Source organism: Engystomops pustulosus, chromosome 1 (assembly GCF_040894005.1).
Source record: "Engystomops pustulosus chromosome 1, aEngPut4.maternal, whole genome shotgun sequence".
NCBI lineage: Eukaryota > Metazoa > Chordata > Amphibia > Anura > Leptodactylidae > Engystomops > Engystomops pustulosus.
In genome coordinates, this window is record NC_092411.1 from 144,002,762 (window position 1) to 144,016,639 (window position 13,878).

General features: G+C 35.1%; 1 protein-coding gene across 3 annotated transcripts in view; it reads left to right on the forward strand.

The window, feature by feature from the left end:
• Positions 1-13,878, forward strand: part of CPLX1 (complexin 1) — a 130,197-nt gene that overhangs the window by 90,136 nt on the left and 26,183 nt on the right. For all 3 annotated transcript variants that reach the window (XM_072155328.1, XM_072155311.1, XM_072155318.1), the window contains one exon: positions 11,875-12,050. In XM_072155328.1, coding sequence (XP_072011429.1) covers positions 11,889-12,050 — 162 coding nt within the window. In that variant the 5' untranslated portion in view covers positions 11,875-11,888. The remainder of the gene's footprint in view (positions 1-11,874; positions 12,051-13,878) is intronic.

The window sequence follows — 13,878 nt, forward strand, 5'->3', positions numbered from 1 at the left end:
AAATGTTTAAACTCCAATTGTCACTGGGCCCAAAAACTTTTTTGTCTGGATCTACAATTATAAAGTATACAGTTTCGACTTACATACAAATTCAACTTAAGAACAAACCTCCAGACCCTATCTTGTATGTAACCCGGGGACTGCCTGTATACACTTTTAATGAACTGTAAAGTGTAAAGCAGTTTATATTTTTACAGGACATACAACAAAACTATTGATCTGCAGAATTATTTGCAGTAAATAGTAGCGTATTATGCATATGTAAAATTTGGAATGTTGTTTAGCATACTAAAGTGAGAATAAGCCATATTTTTTAAAGTAACTTTTAAATTAAAAGCTAGAAAATATTTTTCTTATTAAACATTTGCATGAAGTATTTTCCTTTCTGTAGTCCCAATATATTTACAAGTATTTACAGTTTCTTTTATAGGCTTCTGTATTAAGGCTAATAAATGATGTAATGAGTTGTACTAACATAACCTAGTTTTAGCCTGATACTCTTTCAGACATAAATAGGAAACCAAGTCAGCATTTACATGCAAGCGCAGCTGGGTTCATTTGACTTACAAATGCAAATAAAAAGCTGCTGAGCTTTGAGAATTAGAGGTGTTGGCTGCAACGGTTGTGCAAGGTCACCACTTTCTAGGTAAAATACAACAGTCTTCAGGGAATTAGGCCTTTTACTACATTTAGCATTTCATTATTGACAGAATGTATTTCTTACATTTATGGCCCTTTGATTTTCATTGTTAGCCCTACAGTATTTATTTCCCAAGTCAGATGCTTCCCAGCCTATTGACTAAATAATATAAACTCATTTCTTAAAACAATATCTATATATTTTATGTTTTTTAAACATGCAGGATTGCTCCGAGGTGCTACCATACAGTAATCAAAAACACAGCAACTCCACAGTCCCTTATGTCTTTTGGATAAAAACTCTCTAAACATGTTCTCATAAATAAAAAATAGCCCTTGAAGGAAACCTACCACTTTGGATAGGGCTTATAAGCAGGACATGCCTTGCACCAGCTCAGGGTGAGCTGGTGCCGGCACTTATCTTTGTTATGTTTTTAAACAGTTTTAAAGCATTTGATCAATTTATTAATGTTTATATCGGAAGTAGCTTCCCCGCACCAAGGTCCGCGCCCGGCGCACCATGCGCGCGACCGTGTGTGTGCCTGAATTGGAAGTGGTAGCGAGCATGGTGCGCCGAGCGCGGACCTTGGTGTGGCCAAAGCTACTTCCGATATAAACATTAATAAAGTGATTAAATGCTTTAAAACAGTTTAAAAACATAACGAAGATAAGCGCCGGCACCAGCTCACCCTGAGCTGGTGCACGGCATGTCCTGCTTATAAGCCCTATCCGAAATGGTAGGTTTCCTTTAAAACAGAATTAACCACAAAGTAGCCCCTACATACATCATAAATATATTGGCCCAGATTTATTAAAGCCGCTGCGCCAGTTTTCTGTCTAACTTTGAACATTCTTTTCAATGCAAACTGCTTGCACATGCATTTAAGACGTGTCAGCCAAATATTTGTGTGTATTACTCTACACTGAAAGGGGCGTTCCTGTGCACAGTCAGACCATGCAACACATTTATCATGTCGTGTCCAAAAGAATTGTGTTGCACAGCCTATGTTAAACATGCACCAAAAAAAAAATTGGTGCACTCTGTCGGAGCATTGCAGGGGTCGCCAGATTCATGAAGAATGTGCAACACATTTCATGAATCCATTGCACACTGCACCCTCTACAGGCAAACTACACATAGTGCAGTTTGCACTATTTTGATAAATGTGGGCCACTGTGCCTCTGCATACAAAACATACACTGTGACCCCTTCCTGATTAAATCACACATACTCTAACCCTAATAATTATGTTATTTCTCATAATAAATTATATTTATTGTACTGCTCTAGAAAATTGTAATATGAATAGTGCCTTTAATGAATTATTTTACATATAATTAATGACGACTAAATAAACTATTTTACTCAGTGTCCATTAATAAATGACCAATTCATTCATTTATATTTCATACATCCCTAAAAAAATTTTTATATATGGCCTATTAAATTATTTTATGTTTTGTGCCCTCTAATCAATTATTTTACATTAACTATCTCTTCTAACAGTTGATTATTTATAAAGTCCCCATCTCCATAGTTTTATAACATACAATGCCCAATCTACGATACCCAATATCGAACAGTTACTAAGCAAAGTGAGCTAAGAGCTAATGAATCAGTGCATTAGTAAGTCCCATAGCTCTTCACCTAAGTATTGCACCATAGACCTTAACGAGGGGTCGTAGCCCATGTTTTTTTTAATTTGAGTTCATGACCTTCCATTACCTAATACAGTATGTGGACAATTGCTAGTATGTATCCCAGTCCCTAATTACACTTCTCTTCCTATGCAAATTAGTAGAAAGAGCAATGAATTATCATTCTAACACTACTAAGGGATGTAAAAAAGGCAACTCCTGGAAAATGTATCGCTATATTTATTAAGATTATAACATATTCATGGAAGTATGATGACCACAGTGCTATGTACCATAAGTGCAGTAGAATACACCAAAACAATTAAGGATATGTCTGCTGGGCAGGTGAAATAAATGCAGCACCAAAGACACAAACAACACACAATAGTTTAAGTAGAAAAATATCTTACAGCCTTAATTATTCAAATAACATTAAAATGCAACATTAAAATGACATAGGCAATGTAAGTGCAACAAACAGAATAAAAAGAATAGACTTTACCACGGTATTACTACATTTTGAGCAAAAGTAAACTCCAAATATCTATAAATGCTGAACAAGTAAGGCTCTGATAAACTCTCGTATATCAAACATCAACATGAACCCTGTTATGTAAAAGTGCCATGGACTTTGTCACCCCAATTGTGAATACAGAGGACAACAGAAAATATTATAAACTATATTGACCAAAGGTAATGCATCCAACCCTGACATGTCTTTTGCATAGAATAGTTTCCTCTGGGGAAAGCTCCTACATTGCCTACATCATTTTAATATCAAGGCTATAAGATATTTTTCTAGTTAAACTTTTGTGTGCTGATTGTGTTTTTGAAAATGATATGAAATGTAGTGTGTGAGCAGAAAGTACAATTAATATACTGTGATATCAACCAGCAATTCACCTGATGGAGAAGATTGTTCTAGTGTTTCTGCAGTGTCTAGACAATATTACAGTTTCAATCCTGACAGTTGAATTCCTTGCGGGACTTGATCTTAAAAAGATTTGCCTGGAGGTAAAATGACTATCATGTTGGGATTGAAGCCTTTTAAAAACACCTTCTGCAAACTGTTCATGTTCAATGATGACTGTGGACAAATCCCATGAGATATGGAACATAAAAAAATTACAGAACAGATGTACAACTGACATTACACTGACACAATCTTAATTTCAAAGGCTGAACTGTCCAGTTCGTAAACTTTGTTAAGAAAGTTAGAAAACACTTTATTTAGAAGCGTTTACAGTGTTCCAGGATCAGTCATAAAATGACATGGCAATACTTTTCTATGGCACCAGGTGGCATGATGTAATACCTGGCAATAGGACTGTTTATTGTCTTTGTTCCCTTTATAGAAAACAAAATCATAAAATTACATGTTAGTTTGTTCATCACATATTGCTGTGTGCCAGTAATCTCAAAGGTCACAATGTGTCAGCTATTTTCTTACCATAGATAAAGTAAAATTAAATGCAGATTTTACCAATAAAACCCCTTTCTATTGAAAAGAAAAAGGGATATTCCAGAAAATCATTCAACTATCTTCATTGTCTATTCTATTCTCATTTCTTCCTGGGTAGTGTACTTTTAACTCATTATTGATTCTTGAAGGACATGATTTTTGAACACAAACAGCACAAGTGGTAGGAAGATGACTTGCATCTCTTGTTTAAAGCTTTCAGTGCTGATGTGGTGGTCATCGTGGTGTACACGGTAAATGACTTAGGAATTAATCATATTCCCCACTGCAAACATGCAGCTCCCATCAATAGCAAAATTCTTAACATATGTATCCTTTCCTTATATCTACCTTATATTCAGTCATATCTTGACTTATTTGCATAGTTTCTAACACATATTGTTTACCTTTCTTGAAAAGTTCTTGAAAAGGCCATACTGGATGCACTGCACCTAACCGACTACAGCCAAACTCAGTGAAGATCACATGACCGGTGCAGGCCATGTCATGTGGACATGTGACCAGCAGCCATCTTCTGTCCTGTGTTTTCTCCAGGCGGAGGAAACGGCGGACTGATTAAAGGGCCAGTAGCATTTTAATTCTTCATTACAATGTATGTCACCAGCATTTTTCTGCTAAGAGGAGTAAAATTACATATTACAGCTAATTACATATTAGCTTATATTTTACTGACTCATTTGTATATGAATTATAATGATTCCTGGAATGCCCCTTCAAGCCATAGACAAAACTTCCCTTTTTTGGTCTTACTTAGCTTTTTCTTGCTTTGTAGTACATAATACTTGGCTTCATGCTTAATTTATCACATGCTAAATATCACTGCAAGGACTTTTCCTATTTCAGCTGATTGTTATAGTTTGTAAAATGTAAAGTTATATAGTTTTCCAATATTCTTTCTTTAGCAATTCATCATGGTTTTCTAGATCCATGCGGTCGTTATCTGAGAAGTTTTGTTGTTTACTTCCAGTGGATAAAAATATGGTGCCTGGCACCTTATAATCACTAGTGAGTAGTGAGACCTGAGTGTTATTACACCCAGACGCCTGTGTTGACATCACATGACCACTTCACACATGCGATAATAAAATTGGTAAAACAGTAACAAAAAAATTGTTAAAAATTCATTACAACCCACCCAAACTAAATGCTTTGCTAAACAGGGCTATGCCTGTACATGTTGCAGATATCTTTATTCTTATCTTCTATCTGTTCCTTTTATGTTAACAATTCATTTGGGAAAAATGCAACTTAAGCCGCAATTCTTTGGAGAGCTTTAGCAGAGCTCCTCAGGGCCCCAGCTCTACAGCAATAACAATGCCCCCTGTAACACTTTAAACTTCCACTACTTTCTCCCATCCACAGTGCTTTAGCTATATCATTTCTGGGTCCATACAATATAGCAGGAGCCTTGTTATAGCTCTTCAGCCCCATTGCATATTTCCAAAGTAAAGTTTTAGCTGGGAACAAGCAGCTGGAAAATAAAAATTAAGGTGCGGTTGACATGTATGGGCTTAGCCCAATGTAGCATGGCAGTAAATTTGGATTTTCTTTATAATTGTAGTCAATGATTTGTGCTGCTCCTGAAAGATGGGATATTGACAGATTATTCGTATGGCTGGAGTACATTATAATTGGAAATAATAACAGACATAAACCCCCCCTTCAGCACACATACATGTAGCCAGAATAATTATTTTACAACTAATAATTATAATGTATTTATAGAGTATGTTAATTCCATGGTACTGTACAATCAATAAGGGGTTCACAAATATTACATTAAGGACAAGAAGAAAAGTGGAATGAGGATTCTCCCAGTGATGGCTCACAATCTATATGGGAGGCTAGATGGAGACTAGAGGTATCAGAGCAGTACAGTTATTGTGTGTTGTAGGCAATCCTATATAGGTGGTTATGTTTGAAGGTTTGAAAAGTGGGGGTCAGTCTGACACATTTTTGTAGAGAGAACGTTATTGCATGAAAAGAGGCTAAACATCACCAGTATGGCAATAAATTACTCAATGGGGGAGATTTATCAGAGACCAGAACTTTTCTACTTGCCAATGGCAAATAATCATAGCTCAGCTTTCATTTTCCCATAGCTGATTGGTTGCCATGAGCAACTAAAACTATTCTGCTTTCAGATACGTCTGACAAATCTCCCTCATTAATGGTAGGAGCAAACATTGGAAAGATGTACTAATCATGTCTAAAAATTCTCCAGATATTTAACATTGGCTGAAGTTGGATGATACATCTTCTGCCACTTCAAGACTGTCTATTTCAAGTTTACTGTATACTACCTAAAAAATCATTTACTGTACTCCACAATTTTGTCTTAAAATCTTAAAATTTGGACATAATTTAGGCATGCTGTGTTCCATCATCAGTCATGTTCATTTTTCTGCAAGCCCTCTCCCTTCCATGCTAAGTCTCACTAAATGTGGTGCAACGCATGTAGAGACTTTTTAGAATTCTGGCATATTTCGGTTGTATAGTAAATCTACATAATATCACTATACTTTGTGTTCACAGAAGGAGAGCTTAGTGACTTAACACTTAAAAAACATTGTTAAATCCAATACAGTAAAAAGGATAGGCCATAGTTGCAATAAATCAACATAAACAGTTCACTGGATCCTATCAATTTAGGTCAACAGAGAACTCCATATCCCTACTGTATCCTATGGAACTTAAACCATGGCAGCTTTGAGACCGCAGTCTAATGCTCTACATCTGTACAATGCTAAGCCAGTAGGATACCACAGTCTGTATGAGGGTCCCTTTGTAGTCCATCGACATACATAGCATTCCTAAGAGTTGTATTGACAAAATGGTAGAAATAGTATTTAAGTTGGTATTCTATAAACTAAGGCTGTATATCTCCTCTACATGACATATATGAGAAGAATTTAAATAACACTAGACTTGTGATTTAAGGAAAATGTATTTTAAGTTTTTTGCAAATAATAAAATGCTATAAACTTGAGATTATAGATAGATTAAGAGTTATGTAAAATCCTTAATGAATACTGGAATAAATCAGCAGCATTTTCTGCAAGGATAACGTGAAGTGTCCTGCTGATGTGCCGACATTGTATGGTTTTGGGCATTAGCCAAGGGAATTTAGCTTATATACACATACTGCCGCTAAGAACATTTTATTACATCAAAGTATTGTTCTTGTCTGCCACTGTAAAGCTCAGGGAGATATCAACCTTTGAGTCATTATGAAAACAGCTTTTCTTCTCCAAATATGTTTAAGCATTATTTTTGCAAAGTGCTGTGAACACACGCAGTGTTAACAAAAAAGTATGTTCTCATAAAAAATATCTGAACATCTACATTTAAAATACATAATTTGGGAGCAAAAATCATAAAAAAACCTACTAAAGGTTACATTTTCTTTCACAGACAACAGCTTGAATCCCCAGATAAGTGATTTTTTTTAAATCCATGTTTCTAAATGGTTTCTACTGCTAAAAGCTGCAATTTGAAGCTTTCATCTATATTTTTTCAGTGTTCTCATTAGTGCTTTTCCATTAAAATTCAACATTTGAAGTGTTCGTAAGGAGAAATCAGTCTATAATGGAAGAAATAAACTTTACAGCAGGGATTAATATATATTCGCTTCTATACAAATCTTAATTAACAGGTTGTTTTATAGCAAAAGAATGGCTTCGGTTGAAAGATACAGTTTCCTTTTCATGCCTTTCATTAAAGACTGAGCTTTCCATTTACTATAATAAAGTTGCAAAACATAAAGTTATCAAAAGGAGATGGTAAAATGTTTCTATATTGTGGTAAGAAATATCTTTAAAAGTAACAAACAGAAGGAAATTTATCACAACTAGTGCAAAGCATATTAACCATTGAGATTTCCGCCATGAAGGGAAGCTCTTTATTTTCATGTACCATATTTATATTTCGTGTACGGTACAAGTAACAAAATTCTAAAGACTCCCAAGAATTAAAAGACAAAAATCTGTTTATTTCTGTTCCAATTGAACAGGTCTCACATTGGTAGAGCAATGCTATGGTCCCTTCAATCTAATAATCATGGCAGCTCTGGCAGTAGACACTCCACCAATTTGAGAGTGATAGTTTATCCTAGAACTTCTAATGGTGGGAATGGATCTGATTTATACGAACTCTTGATAAAACATTTTAACTAACAATTGCCTAATGTAAGTTATTAATGGTTAGAATCTGAAAAAAATATAGGCAGCTTGTATATAACATTCTCCATGGTTTCCATAAGGTTTTACACAAGAATATAGAAACCACACATAAAACTGACTAAAAGAAACAAAGCATTGTGGAAAATGGGCAAAGAGGCAAGCGTCTTTTATTTAATATAAAATCCTAGAGGAGGCTGGAGATGGAAGAAAGTCAGAGAAGAAATTGTTAGGAAATATTGTAGAGTCCTTTTGATTGTATATTTAATTGGACCACAGTATCAAGCAGCTTGTTCAGAACAATGGGAATCGGCATACAGGGGAGGAAAAAAACTAATTTTCTATACGAAACTACTGATGTACAATACTGTGCCACAAGGGAGAAAAGACAGGGCAATGGTGCAGGGTACATGTAAAGAAAGTACATTTTTTAACACTTGAAGAAAGGACAGATTAACTTGGCTATTAAATTCTATGAATGTAATGACTTACTATGGTCTGACCGGAATGATCTCTGCCGCAATTCACTACGATTGTGCGTCCGATATCCTGCATGTGTCACTTCCCCGCTCAGATCCGCTGTAGTTCCTTCTTTTTCCTGGTGCATGTAAGTGCTTGATCTTGCAACACAATTTGTTAACACAAGTTAAATCTGAATCAGTCGGATCGCCCCTCCCCTCTTCTGTCTCATGAAAGCCAGCGCAGCCGCGTCACAATTCGTGTGCGACACAATCCCTAGTTAAATACCTGTCACAGCGGCGTAAGTCCCAAAAACATTGGAAAATCCGATGAAAGCATGGCCGTGGACCCTTAGTAAATAAGCGCCAATGGAGCACATTTACTAAGGGCTGCGTGCTGTACTTTTGTCAGACTGTGCACCTTTGTCGTGGCTACAACAGCTTGTACAGGTATTTAAGAAGTGTCTGCTCTGCTATTGTGTCGCACGCGACCCTTTTGTGGCGCAGATGCGCTGGCTTCCATGCAACACAAATTGGGGGTGGGGGCGTGCCGTGGGATTTGGACCGAGCGCCATATTTGACTTTCAAATTGTGTCACATGCCCTATGTTAATGGTGCACCACAAAAATGATGGTGAACTCTGTTGGATCTGAGTGGGGAAGCGACAGATTCATGATTTCTAGTGCACGATCTTAGTGAATAGCCGCATGCAGTCAATGCACTTTTAGTGAACTCTAGTGGCTTTGTGAGTCCCTATGTTGTTTAGAGTTATTGCTAAAACAAAAGCCTGGAAGAAAACTTTTAGCAGTCTAATTTTGGAGAGAAGTCTGCAAAAGCTTACAAATATAAAACTAATATCCTGAATAACTACAAGGTCAGATTTAATTTTTATAGACACTATTAAATTTGACAAAGATTCAACTTTTTTGCAGAAAAGAAATGGTCTCTATAAAGATGACTTTACCAGCACTGACTGTAAGGAAATCGCACTGTAGAGTTATTACATTGTTCATCAGTGTCGATCCATGGTGGAAAACTTTATACTTACAAAAAAGAATAATAAAATATATTTTTACTTTTCTATTTTCTTTAGTTCATTTTTCAACTCTGCATTTTGTTGATGCAGTAACTGAAATGTATTAAAAAAACATATTTTCTATAGCTTAATTAATTTGAGCAGTTTTGTCATGTGAACTGGTTCAGTGGTGTAAATGATGCATGATGAGAAGTTCTAAGACCAAGAAACCTACCAAATCTTTGATCTCTGGCCAAAAATGCAATTTATTTTAATGAGGTCATAACACTACTGACTTTATACCATCATTTCTCAATACTGTATTGCATTTTTGAAACTAGATTTCAAGTAGTAAAGGGTGTAACAGTGAAGAGCCTTGATCTTTCTGACCCAGAGTTTGCAAGCAGATTCCCTTCATCTCCTGTACAGATGTCAGGTGAATTGAAGCAATCATCTACACATTAAAAAATTATATTATCCCCCAGGCTATCCTTTCTGTTACACTCCCAGGTATAAAATAACATAGATCTAGTTAAAATAAGAAACTCACAGTGAAGATTTTTTTTATAGTTTCATGATCTCTCTCTCTCTCTCTCTCTCTCTCTCTTTCTCTCTCTCTGTGACTTTCCTTTTGAATAAGCATGTCCATATACTACATATCTCAAAATTACCAGTTTTAATCTCAAAGTGGTATTTTACTAAAATCTTTCAACTTGCTGCAGTTAAAAAGCTATTGCAAACTGTTAAATTATAGATTGCTGCAACTGTTTCTTTAACCACTTTATTAACTGAGGGATTACCCTCTTTCCTTACAAGCTATTTTTTTCAATTTTAACAATGGACCTATTAAACTGCAAATAAGTATTATATTTCTCAGCATATGTATATATATATTGAAGGAAAAAAGGTGGTTAGGAAAAAAACACATATTTCCATGTTATATATTATTTTTAAGTGATATAAAAAAATTGACACAAAATTATTTTGGAAACCATAGCTTTATACTTATACTGTGTACATCTGTGATATTTGTAAAAGTTATTTGCTATCTCAGCTTTGAACAAGACATGAAGTGACTAGAGAACATTATGGATTTTGGAGAAATGTTTTTCTATTGCCATTTTTTTGGCACCACAGTGCCATTACACATGTTGTAAAGCCCCAAAGCACAAGAAACACTCTCAAACCCTTTTTTTAAAAAGTGGACACCCAAAAGTATTCAATGATGAGAAATTTGGACTTTTTAATTTCATATTTTTGTGAGAGAACAAAATAGAAAAATTGGTTTTCCAAAGAGAAAAAAAGTCTGAAACCTGCATATTTTATACACTGAAAATCTTCATGCTATATGCAGATAGGTTGAGTATGTTGTTTTGCAAGACTATTCCAATTCCAGTAACCTTTCGAATTACTAAAAATATTTTTAGGTTTTATTGTATTAATTACAGGCTTTATAAAAAAAATGTAGTGATATATAGCACAATCTCTTAAAAGATACATCCCTATATATAGTATATTAGGTTTTTAATATAGTACAACTATAATGAAGCTCTTAGTTACTAAGTTACTATGGCTAGAACATATTCAATTAATGTGATAATAAATAACCTTGTGTCTGGGGGAATGTTTTTATTTGTACAGATGATGGGGTTCCGATCTGGCTAGGGAATCCTCAACTGCTGACATCAAAGCAGAGGAATTCCCTAGCTAAGTCATTGGGAAACCCTAGCTAAATAATTAGGGGATCCTAGCAGTCCAAAGCTAGAATGAGGATTCTCTATAACATCTAGACACAGCACGATCGTATGAACTGCCATATATATGGTAACTCAGAGTTAATCACTGTGATGTTTAAAATTGTAAAGTAGTAGGCAAGTGGTTAAATTAGTTGTTAGGATCAGGGGTCCATTTATACAAAATAACAAACATGCTAAAATTGCCTTCCTCTCGCGCTCCAAAGTGGTTGCAAGCCTCGGATATGTCATCATCATTGAGGAACTGTATACAAACATAGACCATAAGTGACATATGCCACCACTCTGCACAGGAGTGCCAGTGAGAGGTCGGTATAGAGTGTTTGTTGTTTTTATATCCCCTTGGGACATATATAAAATAACATTTTATCTTGTTAATTTTAAGACTAATGTTTGATACTTCTGCATGTGTCTGTATGCCACACATTCATTATAAAGCAAAATATAATGTGGCATGGATTTAGTTTAATGAGAAATCAGATCCTTATCACAAAAGTGGTTGACAGATCCGTATATAGGTCTTTTATACTCCACTGACAACTACATATTCTGGCTTCAGCGTTTAACACATTTTTATTGTGTTTTCAAATAAATGTTTAATATTAAATAAAAATATTAAAACATATTTTATGAGAGTTTGTGTTTTAATAATCCAAATTGATTGTGATAAATGTGTATACCGTATACTACAAACTTTCCATTTCAATCCTAGGTGCTACAAAAGACATGGGAAAAATGCTTGGGGGGGATGAAGAGAAGGATCCAGATGCCCAAAAGAAGATGGAAGAACAGCAAGAGGCTCTACGTCAGCAAGAAGAAGAAAGGAAAGCAAAATATGCAAAGATGGAAGCAGAGAGAGAAGTCATGAGGCAAGGAATCAGGGACAAGGTAAGCAAAAAAAATGGGAATACACAGACCCACATTTACTTTGTTAGATGAGTAAATTAAGACCAGTTAGATGGCAGTCACATGGCAAGTGTTTGGTGATAAATCTAGTATATCTTTGAACTGCCTAGTTTATGCCACCTGTTAATTATGTTACCTTGGATCAGGATTGTATAAAAGCCACATTTTAAAGTAAAAATGACCAGAAACAATTCATACAGATGTGTGTATGAGTGTACCGAGGACAAATAATACATGTCATAAGATGTACTGTAACAACCGGAATTATTTACTTGTAGTTGACTAGACTAGCGATTTTTAGAGGGCAGATTGATGAACTGTTACTATAGTTTATGACAATTGTGTTCATGAGAAAATGCAAATAGTTACGTAGTAAAAAGGTAAGTTTTATTAACATACTGTACTGATAGTAGACATTCAGTAATATGTTAGATTTTTTTTCTTTAAATGCAGCCATGAGTATTTTCAAGCCTCCACATTGTCACCATTGGAACCTGGCCTACTTGCCGTAATAAAGGACCTCCTCACATCAACAGATGTTTATGGTGTTTGACCAATTAGTTTTGTGGGATCCTCATATAGTAGTCATTTTTAATACAGTTATAGCTAAAGTATAGCAATATGGCTTTCAAAACCTTTTGTACATATAACACAGTTTCATTATTCATGTTTTATACATCCATGACCACATCTTGAATGTGTACAGAAGGCGCAGTTGCACCTGGACCGGGGAGTCTTATGAGACAAAGACCCATAAGGTCTTACATGTGACCCACCAGCTTCCACCTAAGCTTCTATCTTTGTGGAAAACATGTGCTAACAGCAGTTTTCTGTCTGCTACATATATGCATTGTGGAAAGAGGGAAGAGACTTTTTTTAACCTTCACATTTTACACATCCAGACTGTGAGGCAGTATTTTTATTTGGATCCTCCATTTCATCCAATTTTCCTTATGTGTATATCTAGCACTGCTACATGTTTAGTCAGTTTTGTTACACTTTAGGCTAAGTGTGTTCTTTAGGCTACGTTTTCATACAAACATGTTTCATTTACATACACACTAAAAATTATAAATTGGTAGAAAAGCTAATATCTTTTATTCAGTTACACAGAATATTAATTCTATTTAAATGTTTGGTTAAACAAAACCCCAGTACTCACCCCACCTTTCCATATACAGTGGGCATTTTACCAAAAGTGATACATTTTAACGAATTGTATGTTTTGATATTTTCTGTGAAATTTCCTCAAAACATTTGCTTCTCTATTGATGTCAATGACAATTATTGAGGAGCCCTATTTGAGTATTTTGGTGTAAAGATAAAATTGTAAAGTAGGTAGCCACAAAAGTGTATTCCATATGTTATGCATAGTTGTCCGGTAAGCAATTGTTGCTTTTTATGTACATTTTCTAGACATTACTTCTTAGCTTTTAAATTCCTCAGAAGATTAAGCCAGTATCTATTATCGATTTGTCTTCTTTTCCTTTGCATTAATTTAATTTCCTTTTGATCTATTCATTTCCTTTGAATCTATCTCTATTATTCAAGGTCAAGCTCACGCAGTGCAGTTTTTATACTGTATTAGTTTATCCATTTAGTACAATATAAAATCTTTTCTTGTAAAAGGATATAAAAGTTTCTTGTATGAATATTTCCTTCCAAATGCATCAAATTCCCTACAGGCAAATGTATAATGAGACTTTTTACTTGTATAGGCCCATAGCATCATGTGCCGCCTATTTGCTCCTCATCATTTGCAGTAGGGAGGTTGGTTGTCTGCTCCCCACCTATTTTCTGTTCATGTTGC